Raw genomic sequence first — 26997 nt, 5'->3', positions numbered from 1 at the left:
ACTGAACAACATTCATTTTGAAAACAGTGTCTCAATAATGCAAAATGATAGTTAAAGGCAGTTCATCATTGAATTCAGTGATGTCATCTCTGTTCAGTTTAAATAGTGTCTGTTTTAATTTGCAATCAAGTCAATGATATCGCTGTAGATGAAGTGACCCCAACTAAACAAGCTAGAGGCGACAGCGGCAAGGAACCGAAACTCCATCGGTGACAGAATGGAGAAAAAAACCTTTGGGAGAAACCAGGCTCAGTTGGGGGGTCAGTTCTCCTCTGACCAGACAAAACCAGTAGTTCAATTCCAGGCTGCAACAAAGTCAGAGTGTGCAGAAGAATCATCTGTTTCCTGTGGTCTTGTCCTGGTGGTCCTCTGAGACAAGGTCTTTACAGGGGATCTGTATCTGGGGCTCTAGTTGTCCTGGTCTCCGCTGTCTTTCAGGGCAGTAGAGGTCCTTTCTAGGTGCTGATCCACCATCTGGTCTGGATACGTACTGGATCCGGGTGACTGCAGTGACCCTCTGATCTGGACACAGACTGGATCTGGTGGCTACAGTGACATCAGAATAAGAGAGAAACAGACAAATATTAGCGTAGATGCCATTCTTCTAATGATGTAGAAAGTACGGTGTTATGTGAAGTGTTTCCGGTTACGGTTTACCCTAATTAATGCAGCCTAAAAATCCTTTAACGGATTTGGATATTAAAAGCATATTAGTATGTTATGTGTATGCCAGGTTAAAGAGATGGGTCTTTAATCTAGATTTAAACTGCAAGAGTGTGTCTGCCTCCCGAACAATGTTAGGTAGGTTATTCCAGAGTTTAGGCGCCAAATAGGAAAAGGATCTGCCGCCCGTAGTTGATTTTGATATTCTAGGTATTATCAAATTGCCTGAGTTTTGAGAACGTAGCGGACGTAGAGGAGTATAATGTAAAAGGAGCTCATTCAAATACTGAGGTGCTAAACCATTCAGGGCTTTATAAGTAATAAGCAATATTTTAAAATCTATACGATGTTTGATAGGGAGTCAGTGCAGTGTTGACAGGACCGGGCTAGTATGGTCATACTTCCTGGTTCTAGTAAGAACTCTTGCTGCTGCATTTTGGACTAGCTGTAGTTTGTTTACCAAGCGTGCAGAACAACCACCCAATAAAGCATTACAATAATCTGACCTTGAAGTCATGAATGCATGGATTAACATTTCTGCATTTGACATTGAGAGCGTAGGCCGTAATTTAGATATATTTTTGAGATGGAAAAATGCAGTTTTACAAATGCTAGAAACGTGGCTTTCTAAGGAAAGCAGAGTTTTTAGGCCCTATGATTAACACCTCTGTTTTTTCTGAATTTAGCAGTAAGAAATTACTCGTCATCCAATTTTTTATATCGACTATGCATTCCATTAGTTTTGCAAATTGGTGTGTTTCACCGGGCTGCGAGGAAATATAGAGTTGCGTATCATCAGCATAACAGTGAAAGCTAACACCATGTTTCCTGATGATATCTCTCAAGGGTAACATATAAAGCGTGAAGAGTGGCGGCCCTTGTACTGAGCCTTGAGGTACTCCATACTGCACTTGTGATCGATATGATACATCTTCATTCACTGCTACGAACTGATGGCGGTCATATAAGTACGATTTAAACCATGCTAATGCACTTCCACTGATGCCAACAAAGTGTGCCAACAAAATGATGTGCACTACTCTATCATGCCCACTGAAGACTCGTCAGCAGATCATATGTGTGCTGCTTACGCTGAAGTGAACTGACAGTGGAACATAACCTGCTCCAGAGCAGAGGTTATCTTCAGAGAGCAAGTTACTATGATTACTTACATACCCTGAAAGTAACCTATTTTAAAACCAAAAACTGAGATTATCCATTTGCTTATCCTCAAACATAACCGGGTATGTCACATAACCTGCTATATTGAACTATATTGGCTTAGGAATTGAGGAATTACTCATTCTAATTATTATATTAGCAATACTGTTAAATTCATTCACGAAAAGCATTTTGAATAGATCTGGCTTTAGAACAAATGAACACGTTATTTCCCCCCACAATTGTTCTCCGTATTGTTTTATAATTATACGATTTGATACTATTATTTTTAATATAGGCCTAGCCTATTAAAACAATCAAACTCTAAAACCAACTTAGAGTAGAATCACAGGAACATAGTTCTTGAAATTTCTGGAATTAGGCTGCACAATAAAACATGCTTAAATATTTTAAGCAGAAATTACAGCAGAAAGACACTAGTTTATATACTGTGGTGTGGTGTTGGACAAAATGGTTGAGAATATAATAAACTGTATGTAGTGAGCGCATCCTCCCGTAGAGGACGCACCTCAGTTTTCTGCAGCCTAAACTAGCGGAGTGACGTCATCCTCCCCATGACCCGGAAGTTCTGCTGCTGTTTCTTGACACGTAGCTAGCGGCGTTGGCGGAGTCCTGGGCGATTAACGGTGTGAGTAAATCTTCAGAATCGATTTCATTAGATGTTCATATTTGAGCTGTGTCGTGTATTTGAAGATGATTGTACGGCAGTGCTTGAATGATGCTGACAGTGACGGAATGCGTCGTTGCAGTGCTTTAGTGGAGCTGTGCAACCTGAACACAAACAAAACAAACATTACTGCTAAAACCACTTCAAACATATGTGATTTCTGCAAATATGGCAAAGACAAAATGAGTGCGGCGTTGCTTTTAGCTAACATACAACTTTATCTTTAATATATAACGCTAGTGTTCCTCTTTCAAAAAAAAAAAACACTGTTGTTAATTTTAGCACTTTATTTTCTTTTTAAAAATGTATCATGCTTTTTTGTACATACACTGTTGTAATATCTTTGTTTTAATATGGCAGTATTATTGTACATTGATGCAGTGCCATAGCAGGTCCCTTTTTGTACATGAAAGCCTCCAGTGTCATGGTAACTTAACAGTTTTCATCAGGGACGCGGGAAGTAATTTTGAACAGGGGGTGCTGTGAAATTTATTTATTTTTTTTTTGACAAAAAACCTATGAGCCTATAGGCCTATTTAAAATACATTTTAAAAATAAATACATTGAGATTTACTACTTTATTGTCATATACACTTCAGTGCACAGCCAGCCAGGGTCTGAAACGTACAGACATCAGTTCTCAGAAATAATAGTTTAATAATCGAAAGAAAACGAAATAATTACTTTCATTACAATTTCAGATAGCATATACATACATGCAACATATTTAGATACAACAAATAATATTACAACAAAATATCATATTAATCAAACTTATAACGCTATAACTTATAACACAATAACGCTAAAACAATGCAATCGATTTGGTCAGCTGGCTTGAGTCACTGCACGTTTATGTCACGTTTGTCACACGCAACTCTATTAACTCCAAAATCTTTTTTACGCACACCACAAGGAAATAATCACTGACTATTTAAACAATTTGTTTATTGAACAGTTCTCCACATCCATTACGCAAAGAACACACGCACAGTATAAAGCTTTCTGTCTCTATCTCCAACATTTTTACACTAACCACAATGAAATAATCTCTGACTATTTAAACGTTATTTAACAGTTCTCCTCAACCATTACGCAAATAACACACTAACGAAATAATACTCTCCATCTCCATCCCCACCACCTTACAAAAATACTATAGTATACTACTTACAATTGCTTGGCTAGTCAAAGCTGATCCCACACTTGTTGCCAAAAAAATAAATGTTACAAGCGCGGCAGCACCATACTCTTACCTGAGTTACATGCAGGCAGGGTGCCCTGTTTACAGGTGTCCAAATGTCGAGGTGCGATGTATTATATAAAGATGAATGTATTCTGCATGGAACGAGCGGGAAACCTCGTTACTCGGCGACCAAACCTGCCTGCCTGACGTTGACAACTTAACTTCCGAACCTGTGTTGATTAGGCCTCAAAATATTAAATTAAAATCCAAAATATACGTAATAGCCTACGTGTTTCAAAATCATTTTCTAAAATATTCATAAGGAATTTATAAATTGTGCAAAATATTTTAATAGGCCTACATTTTTTTATCTCCCTCTCGTCACTAGGGGGTGCTGCAGCACCCCCAGCACCCCCACTTCCCGCGGCCATGGTTATCATGGTCTCTTTACCATGGTACACTTTTGCCTAAATAACATAGCTGCCTTTAATATCTCCAGCAGATTTTCACTCATTGGTCACTTGGCTTTCATACTGTTATACGAGTCAGTTTTAGTAATATTGAATGTCCACTGCTGACTGATTTCTCTGCTGAATGTCTTCCAGGCTGCTTGCAATGTCAGGGTTTGACAACTTCAACACAGACTTTTATCAGTCTAGTTACAGTGTGGATGATCAGAACCAAGGAGGACATGGCTACAGCAACACAGATGACCCGTACAGCAAGTAGGCCTGAGCCTTGCACAAACACCTAATGTTATTAATACATGGCACTAAGACAGTTTTATATGTATAGCATTTTTCACAATGCATGTTGTTTAAGAGCTTCTTTACAGACAAGCCATGATGTTAAAGTTTATAATATCTTATTATCTTCATGCATTCATAAGTATATAAGCTGGAAATACTTGTCCATCTTTATACAGAGCTGTGCAACAATATAGATTCATTTTGTGACTATATAAACAATCACTCAGCCAGTACAGTACATATTGCTTTTTACATGAGTGTACTCTAATGATGTTCTGTATATCCATCTTTAAATATATTTTTGGCTGATAATATATTATACAGCATTCTAGAAGGTAATCAGCAGAGCATATAATGCATGCAAATTTAAATAATGGTGTTCTCATTAGGGCTTTGCAAAAAAATCGAAAACGATTTTCAGGGGCATCTTGTCAGTAAAGGCACTCCTGTGATTAGTAGTACACCTCCAACGCGTGCGTTCAGATCAGGATTGTCAATTACTTCTCAAAACTAATACTACTTGTTTTTCATGTCCGCGGGTTGAATCGACCCCAATACCAATAACTTGATGTTTAGCCACTAAAATGTGAATTTTACCAAAGCAAACCTGCAAAAAAAATTGTATTTTAACCCCGGGACACAATTTTGTTTCGAGGAACCACCTGGAAACCCTGATCTGGAGATGTACCTCTAATTACAGGAGTGCCGTTACTGACGAGAAGCGCATGAAAATCGCATTCGATTTTTAGAACAGCCCTAGTTCTCATTTCACATTTGTAGTAAATTGACAAGACTTATTTGTGTCTTTAGATTTTGTAATCATGTCTGTCATCTAAACATGACTCTATCTATTGTATCATCTGATAGACCGTATGGACAGTACGACTACTCGCAGCCAATGGGCTACTCAGCGGCTCCGGGAATGATACCCCCCCAGCAGCCGTACACAGGGCAGATCTTCCAGCCCACGCCAGCCTTTACGCCAGCCTCCACCCAGTCCATGTACAGTAGCAGCTTTGAGGATGAGCCCCCGTTGCTGGAGGGTAAGTGAGAGACTAGGCTTGAAGGCATCGAGTCACCTTTATTCATATAGTGCTTTATACAGTTATGTGCCTTGTGTGTGCTGATACGGTGACCTGTCTGCCATTCTTTAAAAAAAAAAAAAGTTACAGAACTTGTATCTTTACATTCTTAAATTTAATGCAGGCTTTAGATTGGTTAATATTAGCTGTCAATCACTCAGTCACCGCTTTCAGGTGTCAGGTGACAGGGAGCTAACTACGGGGAATGCAAAGGGCTGAAGAAGAGAGAAAATGAAAAATAGGGATGCACAATCGTGATTTTTCATGGCCGATACCGATTTTTTTTTACAAGCAAACTGGCCGATTCTGATACCGATTTCCGATGTATTATTATTTTTTTTATCTTTAAGCAAAAAGAAAGAAAAATGCGCATAAACAAGATGTTTATTTGGTATTTAATAGGCCAAACTGGCTTTTGGCTATTGAAAACAATAACCATACCAATCTGAAATTAACAGCAGTAACTGCACAATAAGTAGCCTACATTCAGTACAAACATAGATGGTACAGACATCAGCCTTAAGCTTTTGTTTTTGAATTGGGTTGAAACTACAGAGAACTGGCCTTAAATTTAAAGATGAACTGTGACCATGTGAAATTAAAGGCAATAACTGCATAGTTCTACAATCAACACGCATTCAATAAGATGTTTATTAATCAGCATTCAGTATTTTAGTTTTTAAATTTGGTTTTAAATTTAAAAAAAGGTCTTTACCAGTGAGACCAAATAAAAGTATGCTATATAAATATTATTCCAAAATGTTAAAATAAAATAATGTTGGTGCGAATAAAACAATATTCAAAAGGCAATGTATTTCTGTATTAAAATTTTTTTTTCCATTGCCCATATGAGCAAGGTTTGGTGCAAAAGGAAAATGAAATTATAACTTACATTTGCCATTTCTGTAGTCTTAATATGTAAATTGCATACTAATTTTAACGCTTTATAAATTGCAAAATTAAAATGACAATGTATAACCCAAATTGATTTGATATGTGCAACATGCCCAAGCACACATTGTAGCAAAATGATAATTTAAATGCTATTTTTCCTAAATGCATTTAGAGTAAGAATTAGGACATTTTAGATTGGATTTTCATCATGACGCCGTGGGATGTTTGTAGCAAATTTCAGTGTGGCATTGAAAATGCATTCTGAACTGACCACGCCCACCCTCCATCAATCATTGCTTCTAGACGGGGATTGGTGGAAGCGTGTTATGTTTGGAAACATGCCGAATGGAGATCTGGGGCCTGTACCATGAAGCTGGATTAGGTGGCTAGCCAGCTATGTTTCAGATTAGTTTACGCCAACCCTGGGTTTTAGGTACTATGAAAGTAGCTTGGCTTTAATCGGTGTTTGTTGCCATGGTATCTTACGCTGCACGGCTAATCTGCTCCGGGGCAGGTTATGTTCTGGGTTAGAGATCTCAAACTGAAGGTGAACCAATCAGATGTGAGAGAAGTGACACATGTCTGACACAAAGTCACTCCAGTTTATCTTGCTCCAAATTAAAGGTCACTTATGCTTAAAAAAAAAAAAAAAAAAAAAATAGAAGTCTGGCTTTAATGATAATAACTGAGTCATTTTATGATTTATATAATTATTGTGATTCATATTATTATTTATCTCGTACACACAAGCAATTTTAGTTTAACAGTTATTATAAATTATTTTAAATATTAATGTATACAAATCATGTAATATAATCTGTAGTATCAAAAGATTGAACTATTTAAAAAATTACAAATTCCCCATATAGTCTCTATCACTATATATTTTCAAATGTCTAAACTAAGCTAACAAGTTCCACTTGTGACTACACTGATGGAGCAAGATCATTTATTTTATTAGTCCTCCTTCATTTTTCATATGACATTTAAATTTGTCATATTCTTCAATCTCTTAACCTTTAGCAAAACCTTTAAACTTTAGTTTTGAATCTTGCTGGATCTCTCGCGAGAAGTAAATCAAACTTGCTATGTATTCCAAGGCTCGTGATTGGCTGTTCGCCAGTGATGTCACACATTCATGTGCACGCGCTCCACAAACTCAGCCTGAATTGGATCGGATCGGATCAAAGCCTGAATTGACAAAGTAAGTTGATGAACAGCATCATGGTACCAACAAAGCCGGATTGGAGAGGTTTGGTTTTGTCAACTCAAAACTAATCCTGTAACTCTGAATTTGTTCAGCTACCATCATGGTACAGGCCCCTGATAAGAACATTGAATTCACTGGCAGATGAAGTGGAGCGTAAACAGAGAAATATAAGACGTTTACTTTCTACTAAAATCGAACAATCAAACCGAACGTTTTGAGCTTTTCTTACACTGCTGGTTACCTACATGATGATCAGATGTGATGTCAGCTTCCTGAAATTAGCTGGTTTTTAAATATTTAAGGGGCCAAGCTGCTGTGTAAAGACTATAAAATGCACATTGCAAACATTAAAATAAAGAGATTTTATACCTAATTTTATTAAAACTCAATTCTGCTTAAAGCAAACAGTGAACAGTTGATTCCGTTTAGTTGAATAATCTGTGAAATAGCTCATCCAGCTCAGTTCAGCTCTCATCCAAAAGTGTCTGTGCAATTAAGTCAATAATATTGCCAAATATTAATTTGGCATGAAATTGATTTTTTATTTTTTTACTTTTTACAAAATAATAAAAATAAAAAAATCTAAATGTTTTATTATAAATGATCCCAATCCATCCATGCACTTTTGAAAAAAAAAAATATTAAAATGTAAACTTTTTTTTTCTTCTTTACAAATTAGCGCTGTCGATCAGTTTAAAACATTTAATTGCGATTTAATTGCACATTTTTATCTGTTCTAAATGTACCTTTAAATTAATATTTTAAAACTCTAATCAACATGGGCATGTACAAATATGGACGCTTTATGCATATGTATGTTTATTATTAGTGAAACCACAGTTAATGCATGAAGACTAGACATGTTTCAAAGGTCATAGATGTTTTTCTTGTTCATTTCTATTAGATGCATGAAAAAAAAACATATAAATAGCAGTTTCCCATTACTTCTCTTTCTTTGCACTGAGCAATTAATTTACACAAGTCTGTTTACATTATTTGCAGGACAGGGCAGCTCACTTCTGAACATGCAAAATGCACATTTATTATTTATTATTACATTTGTTTGCTTCTCTGTGCTCACATACTGTAATTTGACGAAGCCAAATTCTCAAAGTTTTTATTTTCATTCTCATGTTACTGTTTTTTTTTTTTTTGTCAGACAACCAAAATTATATGAACTAGTGACTGAAACGCGACCCGTTAAGACAACATAAGCAACATAATATCTGGTTTAACTAAAAGCTCTGCTCCTCTCAGCCGCTTGCAGAACAGAGCAGACACAAAACCTCATGTGGCAGTACTGGCGAGTCTCAGGAACTATTGGGTTTGTCTAATTATGTGTTATGTAGTCTCGCGTAGTCATGGCAGCTTTCATTGGTCAAGTCCCGCCCATGAGACCGTTTGACTGACATGTCAAACAACCGATCGCATTTAGTTTAGTTTCAGGGCGTGGAAATGTCACCACAATAACAATCCAGTGTAAAACGCTGATGTATTTTAAAGATTCTATGCCGTGAAATTTAAATATTTCACATACTTTTTAAACTCCAGTGTTTAGTTGATCCTGATAAGCACTTGTTGTCACAGATGTAAACACTATGGCTTTCTTCTTTCTTTGGGGGGTTTGGCACCACGGCATCTTTGTTTCTAGGTGGAATGTTAACAAACGCGACACACACGTTTCCTGGAAATCTGATGACGACTTCAACACTCCTGAAGTGTTTCCACTTTTTTTGTCCCATTTGCAATAGACATTTAGCCAACGGTCCGTGGGCATGATGTCTGAGGCTGAGACTGTTATGTATTGTTTCTAGGCACTTTTTGAAAAAGTAATTGAATCTAGTGACTACATGGCTCAGTTTTCATCACTGTTAGCATCTACATTTCTCCACCCATGGGCTAAGCAATGGGTCAAACAGAAAATGCGCACTGTTAATCACGCATTAATAAAATTAGTTATGTTAAATTTGACACTCAGCCCTATAAATATGTATACAATCATTTTCGGAGATTTCCTTCTCTTAGTCAGACTGTTGTGATTCCCAGGGGTGAATTTATTTGTGTTTACCGAGAAATCAATAATGCATTGTCTCTTTAATCCCAAAGCCAAAACTTTGAGAATGACTCATTGCTTTAAATATTAAAAGTGACACTCGGGGCTGTGTTCACTACAAACCACATCTGTGTCCTTGCATACTAAAGTTAAGTAGTCCTTGTGAAACCGCCTTGCCCTAGTTCTTTAGAGCTGTGCTTAAAATGGACCAGCAGTCATCAGTCAGAGAGACACAGAGAAAGCCACTTAACCGATTACTGCTGGCCGCTGTTGTCATCCTGTATCGAAGGAGCATTTATCATGCTGTGCATTAGACTTCAACTTCAATTCTGTCCTATTATTCCAATCTTCTGCCTTAAAAGTGGTGCTCACACTGTTATCACTATTAACATCACTTATTATCATAAAAAAATGTAGTGAAGCACTTAGGGGGAAAAGCATAAAACAAAAACTCATATATATTTTTATTAGATGTGAGACGATTTGTTTCAGATAAACCGATTACCATGCACAATTCACAAAAATGTAACAAATTCACAAATAAATAAAATGAGAGTCACAGATATATGTTTGGAGTTTAAAAAAGTAATTAAATTAGCAAATAAATAAAATGAGTTTTGCAAGCATCACACACTGCTCTGGCTGGCTTTATTTTGTACATCGCTGTATGCATTTGCAAATTGCTTCTGTTAAAATATTAAAAGAAGCTGACTCACGCCCTGAAGCCTTCTTTACAAGAACTGAACCTCTTTCCTTGAAGTTCTTGATGATCCTATAAATTGTTGATTTAGGTGCAATCTTAGTAGCCACAATATCCTTGCCTGTTAAGCCATTTTTATGCAACGCAATGATGGCTGCATGCGTTTCTTTGCAGGTCACCATGGTTAACAATGGAAGAACAATGATTTCAAGCATCACCCTCCTACTACTGCTAACCACTGATCTATAATATAGAAGCGGCTTCACTGTCTGTTTGCAGCTTAGAACGCGATGAGCGATCCATAACAGAAATATAAAGTGGTGTTCATCTAGCATTTTCAGAGTTGTAGCATTTTTGGGGCACTGATGCCGATATCAATATTAGGGAGTAATAAAGGCTGATATCAATATATCGGCCAATATTCTTTGTGTAGCTACAGAATATTATTGTACAGTACCAGTCAAAAGTTTGGACACTTTCCCATTTGTGTGTCCAAACATTTGACTTGAACTATATATAGAATACAGTATATACATAAACAGAATATATACACAAACACATTTCTTGCAACGATCAGTCAAATTTGGCGATCAAACACTTATAATGACGTGACATAGATATGTAATTGAGGCAGGGCATTTAACAATTTAACAAACTTTATTATCCGAAATGAGTCTGACATCAATGCACTGAACCGTAAAGTTGAAGTTTATTTAACTTTAATTAAATTCCATTCAACTTTATTCCAATTAAGTTTTTTACTTCGGGACCGTTATTAACGGATTTATGGATTTGTCTTCACACACAGACGAAACTTACTAGAGAAGTATAAACTGTGACATAATATACCTCTGTAAATAAATACAATACAAATTCACATCAAGCGCACTGTAATGCCCTTTGAAATGTAACATGTACGTTCTCTTGGCACTGGTATCATGGCAGAATTTCATGTAAAGTCAGTCCACTTCGAAGGGCACTTAGAGTCGAATAAGACAACAGTTGAATACTGCAGCCTGAACAAGAGACCGCCTTACTGAAGTGAAAGAGTTGACTGGTGTCACTTCTCGCGAAAGCGCTGGCGGATCTCCACCAAATTTTGGGGTTCCCTTCAGCTTGAGGAGCCCCCACGTACGCCACCGTCTGCTGGGATCGGTCGGCACCGGACCGTAAATTTAACTCCCAAAACAGCTTTAAAGCATTTCATCCAGTTCGCCAGAAGGAGCACAATGGAGCGTGCTCTGTTGGACAAACTTAAGTAATTACATCATTTCAAGCATTGTATCTGCATTATGTTATGTAAAAAAAATATATATATCTGCGGCATATACTCTGATACCGATATTTCAGTGACAGGCTCATATCAGCTCATAAAATTGGCAAAATGGTATATCGGTCAGGCCCAATAGTAATATTAATAATATAATACTGCTTACTTGGCTTAATGTACTTTAAAATACTCTACTTTTTTTTTCTGGATCTGTATTCCATTATTTAACCAATTCAGATGACCAAGCAAATTTATTCCAGTCAGGACTTGTAATTGTTTGGTGTGAGAAGAGTGCAGTGTTATCTGACTGGCTTGAATAAATGGTGAGTGGAAACTGTGGTCTATGTGGGTCCTATATAAATTAACACCGTGCCACTCTTCACTCCGACATGTGCAACGTACCACATTAAATCAACCTTTGGCGATTTAAATAATGACCGTAAGCCATATTGCAGTTTGAGATTTATTTGCGATTGAAGCTCAGTTTATTTTAATTTTACATTTAATGTGTGGCTGTCCATCAGCTCATAAACCCCATTTGGGAAGTCCTGCACCGTGTTTAGTTGTGCAGGGCATCCACTACTTATTCTTCAGAAAAAGTGACAATGTATTTTCCATTTCCAGAGCTGGGGATCAATTTTGACCACATCTGGCAGAAGACTCTGACTGTGCTGCACCCGCTGAAGGCAGCAGATGGCAGTATAATGAACGAAACAGACCTGGCTGGGCCCATGGTTTTCTGTCTGGCCTTTGGGGCAACGTTACTCTTGGTAAGACATGTCTGTTTTGTCACGGATCAACTTTTCCATAGATTTTAAATTCTAGTTGATTGGTAAATGATAGAACACGGACAGTTAAATGGGTTAAACAGATGTTTTTCTCTCTCGTTTTAGACAGGGAAGATCCAGTTCGGTTACGTGTATGGTATCAGTGCCATCGGGTGCCTCGGCATGTACTGCCTGCTCAACCTCATGAGCATGACGGGGGTCTCGTTCGGCTGTGTGGCTAGTGTCCTCGGTTACTGCCTGCTGCCCATGATCATCCTGTCCAGTTTCGGGGTCCTCTTTTCCTTGCAGTAAGTCAACAGTTACAACCTAATTCTTTTAATTAATACATTTAATATTTAAATACCTAATCTTTCTGTTAAAGATCACCATAACATCAAATTCAGATAGAATGTGTTAAATCTAGTTTTTTGGTGTTGTTTTTAAATATTCAGTCCTTCCAGAAAAACGTGATTATGCGATCGCCTGATTTAATGCATAATCAGCCAAAGGCCGCATATTTATATTTTTTAAATACGCCGCTCTTTTGCCGCATAAATTTGCAGATATCAGAAAAGCAAAATATGAGGGACTAGCATGATTTCATAATCCCTGTATTTTCGTCGCAAAAAACTCGTATATATATTAGCAGAAAGTTGAAAAATGTTGCGTTTACTTCACACAAGTAAAGCGCCATTTCCCCCTATTGCCATGGGAACCTTATGACGTGACGTAATTACGTGACGTAAACATCATCTGCAAACCCCGCGGTGAAACCAGGGTGAAACTTGAAACACGCAAATCATTCTTATTTGCCAACAAATATAAGCGCAAAAAAAACAAAACAAACGAAAGAACTTGCGAAAACTGCGGTTTGATGAAATAGAGAAAAAAAGGTGATTTCCTCAACACCCCCTTCTCACTAGACTACTAACACTGTTGTAGTTTCATTCAGAAGTTGATGCAACTTTACAGTTGTAAGATTGCACTTTTTGGTTACAGAACAGTACCAAAAACTTACAGTTTTAATTATATTAGTAGTATGTAAAATAATTTACGTTGCAGTACGAGATTGCAACTTAAATATTCTGTGATTTAGTATGCTTGCTTATCATAGGAAGTAATAAATTACTCTTTACATTAAGGTAGTAGCCTAGTGAGAAAAAGGTGTTGGGGGAATCAATTTTTTTTCTCTTTTTCATCAAACTGCAGTTTTTGCATAAAATTGCAAAAATATCCCACATATTCCATCGCATTTTTTAAGAAAACATGCCGCAAAATCAAGGATTTTTGCTCGCAACCATCTCAAAAAAAAATCTGTGTTTTTCTAGAGGGACTGAATATTGTTTTTATATGTAAAAATATGATAGTATAACTAATTTACAACTACACTACTAATCACAAGTTTGGAATAATTCTGATTTATTTTGAATGGTTTTGAAAGAAGTATCTTTCAATATCTAATCATTTAATCAAAGATACAGCAAAAACAGTAATATTGTAAGATTTTATTAACAAAGAAAGAAAGAACAGAAAGAACAGTTTTCTCTTTTATTATGTTTTAAAATGTAATGTATTCCTGTGATGGCAAAGCTGAATTTTCAGCAGCAATTAGAAATCACTCCAGTATGTTGTTTTGGTGCCCAATTATCATAGATTAATATTGGTTATTAATAATAATAATTATTGTTGATGTTGAATCCGTAATATTGATTATCATCAATGTTCCTCTTTTTAATATTATCAATGGTTGTGTTTCTTTGCTGAATAAAAGGTGTCTTTTTTACTCATACAGCTAACTTCTGTATTTTACTGAATGGCTTCATTAAAAATATTAAGAAGCTAAAACTGTTTTCAGCATTTTAGAATGATTTGTGAAACAACTAATATTTCACAATATTACTGTTTTATAGTTTTTTTGCTTAAATGCAGCCTTGAGTACTTCTTTCAGAAACATTCAAAGTCTTAATTCCATACTTTTGAGTTTTGACTGGTGGTGTGTTTTAATGCATAAAATGTATTTAATATGAGTTAATAATCCTATAATATATATGAATATATATTGCAGTTCCATCATTTTAACGCTTTAGCTAGTTGATCAAATACACCTTGCTAAACCAGTGTTTCCCGGTGTCTTTCAGGGGCATGTTGGGTATCATTTTAACAGCTGCCATCATTGGTTGGTGCAGTTTTTCGGCATCTAAGATCTTCATCTCTGCTCTGGCCATGGAGGGGCAGCAGCTGCTGGTGGCGTACCCCTGCGCCCTGCTGTACGGAGTCTTCGCCCTCATCTCTGTTTTTTGAACTCTCAACCTCTTTTAATGGACAAAATGACACAACAATACACAACACGCACTCGTGTCCTTTTATTTGAGAACTGCTTTTGTGACCGCCACCACACCACACTCCCTCTTGCTGAGTGTTTCCAGTGTTTATCATGTTCTGAGAGAATGTGCCATTAATTTATCCTGCTTTTTCTATTTTTACCTGCCCACCTACTCTGAGAAATGCTTTTGCTTACATAATGCAGGTTAAAACTCGTTCTTGTTGTTTAATGCGTTCACCGCATTCTATTGTTCTTTTCCGAAATAGTATTCTCTAGCAGAGCCAGAAAATGAAGTGTGTTTATTGAAGAGAAGAATGTGTAATCATTGCAAAAAGTACACCTCTCCTACACAACATCTTTAAAGCTTTTGTGTTCCAAGCATCTCACTCCAGAACGTTCTTTGCAAAGTTCGCTAGAAAGAGTTTTTCTGTACATTCCTGAATTGCTGTTGATTTGTTCGGGCTGTATTCATTCATACACTTGGGGTCAGTAAGAGTGCCTACATGTTCACACTATTCCCATCATGTACTAGGCGAATTAAATGAAATTATACAAAACTCACACTTTTGTGCATCTTTTGCAAGCCGCTTTAGAGTATTTTAGACAAAACGAAAAATGCTTTCATTTATTCACTCACTCTCATTTAGTTTCAAACCTGTATAACCTCTAACGTTAATGAAAAAGCAATTAAAAGTTATACGTCATGATGACTGAATTTTTTTTTTTTTTTTCATTTCTGATATTTTAGGTTTCACACATGTATCCTGAAATGCATGAGGCAGAGCCAATCTTTATTTAAAACCGTTCTAAAAACAGTCAAATTTCCAGAATAAATCTTTCTGTCCTGTGTGGACTGTATGTATGGGCTTTTTGTTCATTTAAGGAGCCATGACTGTCCTCTCAGATAGATGGGCATATTTATATACAATGTAACTGTTTTGTATATCCAGAAGAGTGCAAAGTTTATATCAATGCTGTCTTGTGGAAAATCTGTGACCAACTGGTCGGGTGTTACACTTGTGCTGTTTCACAGACTGTTTGAATTCAATAAAAATGCAAGTTTTGTTTCAAAATTATGTTGATGTACACTCATCATCCTTTATGTAAGACCTTGTATAAATATGGATATCGCGCGATAGAGTCTATTTACACTAAGAGAAGATAGAAAAATTTTCTTAGCGATACATGCTATTTACACTAAGTCCAAATAGCTGGAAGGAAATTCCAGCTGATGTCACAGACGTCTTCCTGCCAGTCAGACGAATCGTTTCCTCTTGAAACAAGCATAGGTCTCTGCAGGAAAGTAATGGGAGTTACCAGATCAGGGTGTTTTTACACCATGATACCTGATTGGTTGAAGTTTAGGGGTGGGGTTGGGTAAGGGGGGTCATTTAGATTGCATGGTTTAGAAACACCCAGCAGTTTGAAAACACCAACAAGGTGATAAACGCCCACTTTTGCTCTGGAGAGACCGAAGTCTCTCTTGAAAAACCAGCTCAGTCCATCTGTTAGACAGCTGGTGGCAGTGTTGAGTCGTTCTTCTGTATTTTGGCAGGGTTTCACAGCTTAAATCGATTCTATCGCCAGCCGAGGTTGCACAAGGTAAGCCCATCTAGTTCGAGAGGAAAATATATCTCAAAGGCAGATACTGCAGTGACATGTAGGAATGTTTTCAGTTTTGTTTTTATCCAAATCAACAGATTTTTTATTTTATTTTTCTGCGGGGCACAATAGTGATACACAACTTTCAGTGAGCAGTCCAGATTTATAAACCGCCCCACCTCTGTGAATATCCACAGTAAGTGAGATGCAGAAAAACCTCACAGACGAGCCTTTAGTCATTCAGCTTTGACGTGATCCAGTCTCTTAATCAAGATATGTGCCAAATGCTAGTATTATCTGTTCAGCATTCATAAGAGAAATCAGGGATCTTGACGTCTGTCAATCATAATGATAATCACCGATTTTGAAAGAAAGTGAAAGTATGATACTCTTGGTGCTCTGCATTTAACCCATCAAAGAGCACACACACACACACACACACACACACACACACAGCAGTAAGAAGTGAACACACACCCGGAGCAGTGTTTAATCATGTCTAAATATGAATTCAAATGCAAAACTTAAAAAGAAGGTTTGAGCTGCAATAGTCTTTTGAGAAATCGATACATGAAAGCCATACAGGTACCTAGAACATGGCATTCCAAATTATTATTATTATTTTTTGGCCACAAAATGACTCAAATTTGCCTCATTGCATTGACATTTAAAACGATTTATTCTATTTTAATCTTATTAAACCCAACACAAATTACAATATAAGTGATAGAAATATTAGAAAATGTATATATTTTAAGTGGTCATTAATAGACCATAATTATTGCACAAATAGTATTTAGTACCAAAAGATTTCCTAAAAAATATTAAATAAATATGAATGAACTAAATTCTAAAAAAATAAAAATAAAAAAATAGGGTATATGGTCACATTATACCTAAGTAAGGAATTCCTGAAAGGTTAAATAGCTACAAGAAAAATATATTAAAGTTTCCAGCTCCATCACACCAGAATAAAATTATATACTAAATGTCATCGAAGAAACAATCAGTGCATGATAATATGCTGTAATGTTTCCCAAAAGTTGCTGCAAAGAGCTGTGTAGTGAAGCTGTTGTTGTCTCTCCTATTATTGACAGCGCTGGTTTGTGTGGAACCATTGAAGGATATTGAACCACGTGACCGGGTGGCGGCGACAACGGTGAGATCAAAGAGGCATGTCGCGCTACTCTGTTTTTCAATGGCTCTGGCTTTAACACATATGCAACAATGAATTGCGCCGCATTAAATGCTCCAAAACTGCATTTGTTATTTGAATTTCGATTTTCACAACAAAAAAATAACCTGACACATTGGTTCATATCACAAAAAAAGTTCCAATTTGGCGTGGACTGACTCTAAAATCGCGTGTCTCAAGCCAAATGTGTTCGAGTTGACAACCCTTTTAACAGTCATCCATGGCTACTTCTCATGACCGATTAGCATACTAGCTTGTTTAAAGCTACTTAATCCTACTTTCTAGTAATGCCAACTCCGTAATATAAAGAAGAGTTTGACTACTTATTTAACAGTTTTAAATTTAAAGTCATTAATGTTTTACTTAAGTTAAAGGATGGTTTGTTACATTAGGCCTGAGAGTATGTGTATGTCATGTCAGCACACATGCAAGCTAACAACAAGCTAACGTTTAAAAAGGCGTTGTTGTGCTACATTTAGACTTACATATTCCAGTGAAATGCCTTTTTATAGCGTGTGGATTAATTAACTACACAAGAAAATTAAATTTCTGTAATCTGTCAGTTGTTTTTCCTTGATACTAATGAAATAAAATGTGAGCCAGTAGAGGCTTCCTACTGTTATTATCATGCTTCTGAGAAGAAGACCTTGAACATAAACTCCTTTGAGGATCTCAATAATCTCTATTACTGCACTCAAATTTATACTTTTATTTAGATCACCATATTCCCAGTCTTTGGCATGAAAAAGTTTGAAAACACTGATTTAAGCAATTATCATTTTCTCTGAATAGATATTGGTTATGTGACTTGTTTTAGAAAAAGATATGTCTTGCTTTGTGCCTTTCATCAAGGCAGATGTTATGTATGTGTGAAAAGCGAACCAAAAATAATGAACTCAATGAGCACGATTAGCATGTGAGCGTGCACAGGCAGAGATTGTGTTTGGCGGGAAATGCAGCTATTGGTATTCAGTGTTGCAAGGCATTATGAATCTGCGAGTGAATATTCAATATTCATGAATATTCAAGGCATCAGTGTTACTTGAGCATTAAGTGTGACTTCCTAATGCATCCGCTCTTCATTAAGTTAATTATCATACTTGATGCATGGACTCCAAGTCGATTCAGAACTCGATGAGCTGCCGCTTTAGTGAGATTGCCATCCATTGTGTTCATGTCAGCCAACTAAGGTGTTATGTGAATAATAAAGATGATTCCTAATATGAAAATAAACCAGATAGATGTTAGAGTCAAATGACATATAAGTAGGGTGACCACCTGTCCCGCATTTTGCGGGACAGTCCCGAAATTTGAAGCTTTGTCCCGCGTCCCGCAAGTCATAAGCAGTGTCCCGCATTTTAATTTCGTCTTCGTCATTGTATTTAATCGTCCTTTAAATTACATTTCTACAATAAAAAAAATGTTAATAAGAAAACACGTACTGAACATGCGCAGCGCAGCCGTTATTATTGGTTCTAGCGGCTAGCCAGAGCAGGAAAATAAACACCGAGAAAAAAAACCCCCACACAGACACACAAAAAAAAAAAAAAAACACTCCTGGTGAAAGTGAACTACAGCTACACCTGCCAGGAGTTCTAATGACACATAATGAATGAGAAGGCCCTACTCTAAGCTGCCAGATCAGACAAAAAATATAAATTCAAGATGCACTGAATCCGGTAAGGACGCATTTAATCTTTCTAGTCTTTCCTAATGGAATTTATATGCTTATTTGGAAATGTGCTTTGTAGCGATTGGATTATTATTTTCACTTAATTATTTGGATTGAATACACACGTTCTGTTAACGTGCTGTTAACGTGCTATTTATGTTGATATTTATTTTACTGATATTACTATTAAATATTATTAGTGACGTTCACAGCGCCGGTCAGCACCGTCATTAACATTTTTATAAACCCTTTTAGCAATTTAAAACATGTTAACATCACTGCAAAAAGATATCTAATAAAAAAAAATCAATATTTATTCACCTAGTATAATAATAGTAATTTCTCTGCCTCGTGTCCCGCATTGTCCCGCAAAATCAGGTCTGCTGACCTGCAACAGAGCAATAGCCAGGTGGTCACCCTACATATAAGAGTTTCCATGATAAAGAAAAAAAAACTCTTTTGAATAGTTTCTAGAGAATGTAGACTACTCTTTGTATTAAAGTTTCATGGTTTTTCATGGTTTTGAAAACTACTTATGGATTATTGTGATGTTTTTGTCAGCTGTTTGGACTCTCATTCCAACGGCACCTATTCACTGCAGGGAATCCATTACTTAGAAAGGATGCAATGCAGAACTTCCCCATGTAGAAACAAACTCATCAACATCTCTGATGGCCTGGGGGTGAGTACATTTTCTGTAAATGTTCATTTTTAGGTGAATTATTCCTTTAACCAGTGTTAGCAAATTGAACCTTGCTTTTGTCATTTATTCACGCCCTGTCATCATTGAGCTATAAGCAAGGCACTTAACCAACCAATGTTGCTGCAGAGGAACTTTCTTTGCAGTGAATATGCTGTAATTGGCCTTGCATGACAGCCACTTGTTAATTATCAAATAACAAATAACTGGAAATTTGAATTGGCGTCAGGGGCTACACCCCATAAGGAATTTTAGAGGCCCTATCCTATTACCAGTCTCTTTTTTTCTTTTCTTTATGCAAACACATTAAAGGATCATATCAATTTAGCTAAATTATGGCTAATTTGATTGAAAAATACGATAAGCTTTAAATGTTTTAATATGGTGATTTTTCCTGCCTGTTTATTTATACATTGTTAGAAGGGTGTAACATTTTAATGTGTTTTTCAATCCGTTTACCAGTTCAGCATGTTTGATTTCGGTTGAATTATGCTTTCATTAGGATTTAACCAAATATTCCATTTAAAATCAAAGGGGGGCCAAATGTAAGAAGCTTAGAAAGTTTTACATCCATTGAAAAACTAAACTAATGTTGTTCAGCCACTAACCATAATATTGATAAGTTAAGCAGGCATGGAGAAAATTAAAAAGTTTATGCTTTTAAGAGCACTTAAAAAGCACATTTGTGACTAGTAAAGCATTAACCATAATATAGTAAAATATTAGAGATAAATATGTTGCTTGTATTTTTTTATTTTGTCTGAATAAACGGGTACTTTTGAATGGTTCTCAGTGGTGAAAGTCATTGTCTTCAGGCAGATGGTGTAATTATGACATCAGCAGGGTCTAATGGGGTAATAGTAACCAGCAAAACGTAACTCCTGGCAGTGCCTCGCTATTTCTATTTCTAATTTAACAATTTCTTGGAAATCCTTGAATATGATGCAAGTCGGGAAGCAAATAAGAGATTTCCAGACTTGTAAAAGTTTTTTTTCTTTTTTTTTTTTCTTTACCTCAAATTAAATCATTTGTTCAGTGCAGCATTGGTGATTTCAACATGAAGTTAAAAGTACTTCATGTGTTTTATTACGCTATGAATAGATGCGAGTGTACACATCTTAAATACTAATTAAAACAATAAAAAATAAATCCATCTTTACCAACTGTCGACAAGGATTGATCTAAACTTGCCTTGTCATAAAGTCAAATTATTAGCTTTTTTGCGAGACTTGTTGACTTGTCAAGATGCTCTGCAAGAGTCCTTACTATGATATTATTCCTTGTTTTATATTTTTCATGTTAATTGTATCATTTTATTTCTTGCTCAGCATGACCCTTTTTTGCAAATATTAACATGTAGTGTTTTTTCTTGTATTAAACATTAATAAAAGTCTTTTAGAATTAAAGAGCTTTTTTCTCTCCATCATGATATAAGGACAGTTGTATCAGGCTGGCATATTTCTGTATGACCCTCAGAAAATATTACAATTAAAGAACACTATGTGCAGATTCAACAGATAAACTTAACCTAAACATTCTTTATAAAAGAGATTTATTCAATTCATTATATGAATGAAAACATCATAATTGACCCAGAATAATTTAATTGTGCATTGCTTTTCCCCATGTCATACTGATTGAGAGAACATGCAATATTTGTATGTTTGTAAAGGCGGGCGTACACGGTGCGATTTTTGCTGTCGTACGAGTTCGCATGCGATTTTTTTCAATCGTGTGGAAATCGTGTATTCTCGTATGGTCGCGGCTCATATCATTTGCGATGAATTACCAGCCGAGCAGAGTGGCTTACGAGCACTTCCCGACCTCCCGATCATTTTTAAACATGTCTAAAAAGTTTGTGAGCTATCGGTTTGAATTCGTGCCATTTGTGCGGTTGAACGAGCCGATTTGTTGATTTATCTGAAGTTGACCAATCACGAACTACGAAAACCACAGAAGAAGAAAGACGAAGACGGCAGCTGAAGTCTGTCAGCAACAGCGAGCGATGTATGATGTTTCTAGCAACGTATTCCAATGCCTTCTCTCTCTCTCCCTCTCTCTCTCACACACGCATATGTAGTTTACAGGGACTCTCCATAAACATAACGGTATTCTATACTGTATATCCCCATACACTACCTCTATCCATCATGGAAAATGCATGTTTAAATTTTCTACTAAACACCGTATAGTATTTTTTAAAGCCATTTGGTTTACGAGGGCACAGTAATTGTCCTTATAAACCATGTTTACATTTTAATACCCATTTCAGATATTTATAAACCATATACAAGAACACACACACAGGGTAACCAAATGTCCCGGTTTCCTATTGCTGAAAAATAACCTGTACGTGTAGGAAACAGTCACGGCTCGTATCAATATTTTATATGCAGTTATGAGAGAGGGAGAGCAGTTATATTAGGTGCGTTCAACTTGAAGCAGCGCTACACAGAATGATCACCTGTATGGCATCAAAGTACCGCGAGAGCGATTCGAATGCATTGGATATGGGTGCTCTCTTATCGCTCTCGCGGTACTTTAATGTCATACAGTGATCCTTCTGTGCGTGCAGCAGTGCTTCAAGTCGAACGCGTCTATCAACTTCGTGCGATTGCTTCTGGAATTCACAGGTTGTAAAATCATGTCGTATATCATCTCGTCCGTACGATTTTCAGATAAACTCACTCGTGCCGTGTGCGTGGACATACGATCTTCCGACCATCCGAATTCGCACCGTGTGCTTCCGCCCTAAGACCACTGAAGGCAAAAAGTTGATAAAAAGTCATTAATCGCCATGACACTTGTCCTTCTGGTCTCATTTATTTCACTGGAGCTGTTAAAAACGACTGTGGCATTACGGAATATGCACTCCTATTCTTTATTTCTGACTCTTAAATACAAAAATGATAGGGGTATACAAAATAAAATAGAGGTAGAGATTATAGAAGTACAAAACATTCTAAGAGCACACAATGAAATGTTACAGGACAGCCCCAAGAATGGTTAACTTCCAGGCTGATGTTCTTACTCAACTACTAAACCAAGAAGAGGAGATGTAACCATAGACTTGTTTTTGGAAGAAGATTTGGTTAGCTGTTTGGTCACTTTATGCAATTTGGGTGAACTGTTCCTTTAACTGAGTGAATGGGGCATGATAGATATTGATTATATAAAAATTGAAAAAGTTCAAAGTCAGATAAATTCAAGTTAGATATTTTATTCAAATGGTGAGTAAACAACGAGTTTCAGTAATGATAAAGTTTTAGCAGATGTGAGAGTTATACCAGGGGCATGTGCTAGTGTAATGATGAGACAGAGAGGTTCGGATCCATGTGCAGAACTTTTAATGAGAATGGTCAGACAGGCAATGATCAGCAATGGCGTCAGGTATATAGGGATAACCAGAATCAAAAACAGGAATAAGCAGATGTCGGGGGCAGGCAGCAGAGAATCAGAGTCGGTATAAACAATCCAAAGGTCAGGTACAGAGAGATCAAACACAAGGAAACCGCTCGGAAATGACAGACACAGCAAATCAAGACTTCGCAGAGAGTGAGAGTGAGTGTGCTGCTTATATGTGTGTGTAAATGAGGTGCAGGTGTGGCAAGGAGATTGACTGAGGAATGATGTTTGTGAATGATTGTGATGCAGAGACTCATGGGAAGTGGGTGTGGTGCAACAGATAAGAGGTGCTACACTGTTAAATGTCGCTGTAGATTTAGCAGCACATTACTGTAAAAACCTACAGTACAATACTTCATTTTTTTTATATTACAGTAAAATACTGTAATTTGCATTGCATTCTGAGTAATATTGTTTGAGCGGGAACATTTTACAGAATATTTTAGTGTTGCTGTAACCTAACTGTAACTTGGCTGTAATATGCCAGGCAATAATAGAGAATTGCTGTAAACAGCGCGTCACCTGACAGACGACATCACAACACAACTGCTGCAGCTCACTTACAGATGTCTGAACGTCTCTCTCTGTGGAAATCTGGAAGTTTGGTAAGTTAATTTTAAACTTTATAATTAGGTTTAAGGAGTACATAGCTTTTAGTGTGAAATGAAAGTGGAAGTTTAACCGTTAGAGAGTTAACTTTAGATGTCTAACATTACTTGCTGTTTCCCGCTTGTCCCGTCATTTTCATCTAACGTTAACTCTGTGAATTATAACTGATTTATTTCGACCAAACCAGACCTAGTGATTGTTGAAACAATAAAAAGACAAATCAAGATGGTTAATGTGAGTTTTATTTTGTTTATGTCGAATTTGAATGTAGTGTGTTTTACGATGGTCTGTGAGGTAAAATTACTATATTTGCTTATGGAGTCTGGTAGGATTAATAACTAATATGTCTCTGTAGGGATCCTTTCCATAATGTTCGATCCGAGCCTGTCACCAAGAAATTATAGTATTATAATAGACACTGTGCTCCAACTGCTAAAAAGATTTGCAGTCTGTTACTTTTTCCCAGATGACGTGCTGCAGCGCGTCGCGGCCTATTTGAATAAGTCGTTTAGAAACAAAAAAAATAATCTAAAAAAGGCTTAAAAAATATGTTATTTTCATCTGCAACGTAAATATGTGATTTGGGCTTGAGGGATTTAATTTAATTTAGACGGGAGACCCAGTTCTGTAGCATTTCGATTGCAATGACATATAATGATTAATTAAAAATATGAATAAAGGTATAAATTGCCTTTATCGAAGTTAATAATGATCTATTAGTCAACAAAGACCCATGCATGCCAAAAAAAAGTGTAAAAATGTAAAAAAAATGTTTACTATATGTTAGATGTAACGTTACTGTTGGAATGAATGAAATACAGTGATGTGTTAACTTATACATCCACGGCAAGTAACGCATAATTGAATAAAATGTATTTTGATTTCTTACAGCTCTACAGTGTGGGCCACTTATTTTTGCAGCCTGAGAATGAGTTTTCTGTAAGTATTAGCCATTTTAATACAATGTTTTAAAGGGTTACTTCACCCAAAAATGAAAATTCCGTCATTAATTACTCACCCTCACGTCTCTCCAAACCCCTAAGACCTTGGTTCATCTTCTACACAGATTGAGATATTTTTGATCCAAGAGGTATATGACTCGTCCATAGACAGCAATAGTTTTCATGGAATTTTACAAAATAAATACATTTATTGATTGATTTATTTAATTATTTGATTAATCAAATGAATTATTTAATAATTAATTATTTCATAATAAACTGGTACATTAAAATTGTTTTATTGAATTCATTATTTAATTATTTAATTTTGCCTACAAGGACATTTTTTTGTACAATGACAATATTTTAAATATTTTTATTAAGATAGGAAATTTAAATAATAAATAAGCAGTGGAAAAGTATTTTAAGAGAGAAAAATATCACTGACAATATTTGACAAGTTGTATTCCTTATACTCATGTTTTATGTATATTAGCTACTTCATATTGTGTACTTTGATTCATGTTGTTTTAATATGTTTAGGTCACGGCAACCCAGGCAGACATTGAGGCACAGCAGGTGATACCAGACACACCCAGGCTCATTATGCTTGGTAAGTATGTGGTTTTTCACTACAATTTATTATTTATGTACACACACACACAGACACACACACACACACGTTTGTTTTTGTGAAAAGTGGGGACATCCCAAAGGCGTAATGGTTTTTATAATGTAGAAACTGTATATTCTATCGCCCTTCACCAACCCTACCCCTAAACCTAACCAGGAAACCAGGAAACTTTGTGCATTTTTACTTTCTCAAAAAAACTAATTCTGTATGATTTATAAGCGTTTTGAAAAATGGGGACATGGCTTATGTCCTCATAAGTCACCCTCTCCTTGTAATACCTGTGTCATACCCATGTCATTATACAGAGCTGTGTCCTGAAATGTCACAAAAACAAGAGCACATATCAAACATATCATACACACTGGAACACACTAACACACACTTTGTAAACTCACTCACACAAACTCACACACTCTCACAGACAAACACTAACACACATACTTACTCATACACACTCTCACAGACACTCACACATACATGCTTATTCACCCACACACTCACACATATGCATACTCATAAACACTCTCACTCTCACTCTCATAGACACTCACACATACAAGCTCATATTCACCATCATACACCCACTTACTTACACATACTCACAAACATACTCAAACAGTATTCACACTTACATATGTTTGTACACCTACACTCATATATACACACACATACTCATACACCCACTTACACATTCACATAAACACAAACATACTCAAATAAACACACTCTCACACACACTCAAACATTCATGCTCATATTCACTCATACGCCCACTTACTCACACATACAAACACGTACATACTTACAGATAGTTGTACAGCTACATACTCACATACACTCACATATACAAATTCATATTCACATGCATACACCCACTCACTCAAACACACACATTCACATACACAAAAATTTACTTATATAAACACATATACATATACATACTTATACACACTCATATTCCCTCATACACCCACTCACTCACACACACATACAAACACGTACATATGCTGTACATACTCTCAGATGTTTGTACAGCTACACACACACACACATACTGTTTGGGTTGTTTGGGTTGTCTTTTGATTTGCACGAGTATTCTGAAGTATAATTATAATATTACTTCCTATATATTTATATACTGTAATAACTACATATTATAATTATAATATTAATATTATTAGTAATTATTTTGAAAATTATAGTAATATTTAGCAGTAATGAATCAATATAGATATTGCAGTACAATACCGTATTAATTACAGCAGAAGCAGACAAAAATGAGAAAATGTTGTAAAAATACAGTAAAATACTGTTTTGTACAATTACAGTACTAGCCTTGTGTACTGTAAATTGAATTACAGTATAATTACTGTAAATCACAATACAGTAACTTGCTGGCAACCGTGCTGCCAGTACTGTACTGGAAAAATACAAGAAAATAGTTAACAGTGTAGAGTCCGGGTGACATCTGGTGGTTAATGTGGAATTGTCCT

General features: G+C 36.2%; 1 protein-coding gene and 1 long non-coding RNA gene across 3 annotated transcripts; both read left to right on the top strand.

Moving 5' to 3' along the window:
* Nucleotides 1-2352: 2352 nt before the first annotated feature.
* yipf5 (Yip1 domain family, member 5) lies at nucleotides 2353-15822 on the top strand. The gene is made up of 6 exons (XM_026195643.1): nucleotides 2353-2471; nucleotides 4304-4423; nucleotides 5315-5490; nucleotides 12281-12426; nucleotides 12550-12731; nucleotides 14562-15822. The coding sequence occupies exons 2-6, from the start codon at nucleotides 4314-4316 to the stop codon at nucleotides 14722-14724; spliced, it is 777 nt and encodes a 258-aa protein (XP_026051428.1). The 5' UTR covers nucleotides 2353-2471; nucleotides 4304-4313; the 3' UTR covers nucleotides 14725-15822.
* Nucleotides 15823-16174: 352 nt separating this feature from the next.
* On the top strand, nucleotides 16175-22978 carry LOC113038335 (uncharacterized). 2 transcript variants are annotated; one of them, XR_003274771.1, is made up of 3 exons: nucleotides 16175-16348; nucleotides 19777-19897; nucleotides 22905-22978. It is a non-coding gene; the product is annotated as an uncharacterized LOC113038335 (long non-coding RNA). The 2 variants fall into 2 exon arrangements; XR_003274770.1 differs by lacking the exon at nucleotides 16175-16348 and adding an exon at nucleotides 17458-17507.
* The last annotated feature ends 4019 nt before the right edge of the window (nucleotides 22979-26997 follow it).

The sequence above is a fragment of the Carassius auratus genome, chromosome 21 (genome assembly GCF_003368295.1).
Source record: "Carassius auratus strain Wakin chromosome 21, ASM336829v1, whole genome shotgun sequence".
In the NCBI taxonomy this organism is placed as follows: domain Eukaryota; kingdom Metazoa; phylum Chordata; class Actinopteri; order Cypriniformes; family Cyprinidae; genus Carassius; species Carassius auratus.
This window is presented reverse-complemented; position numbering and strand designations above follow the sequence as displayed.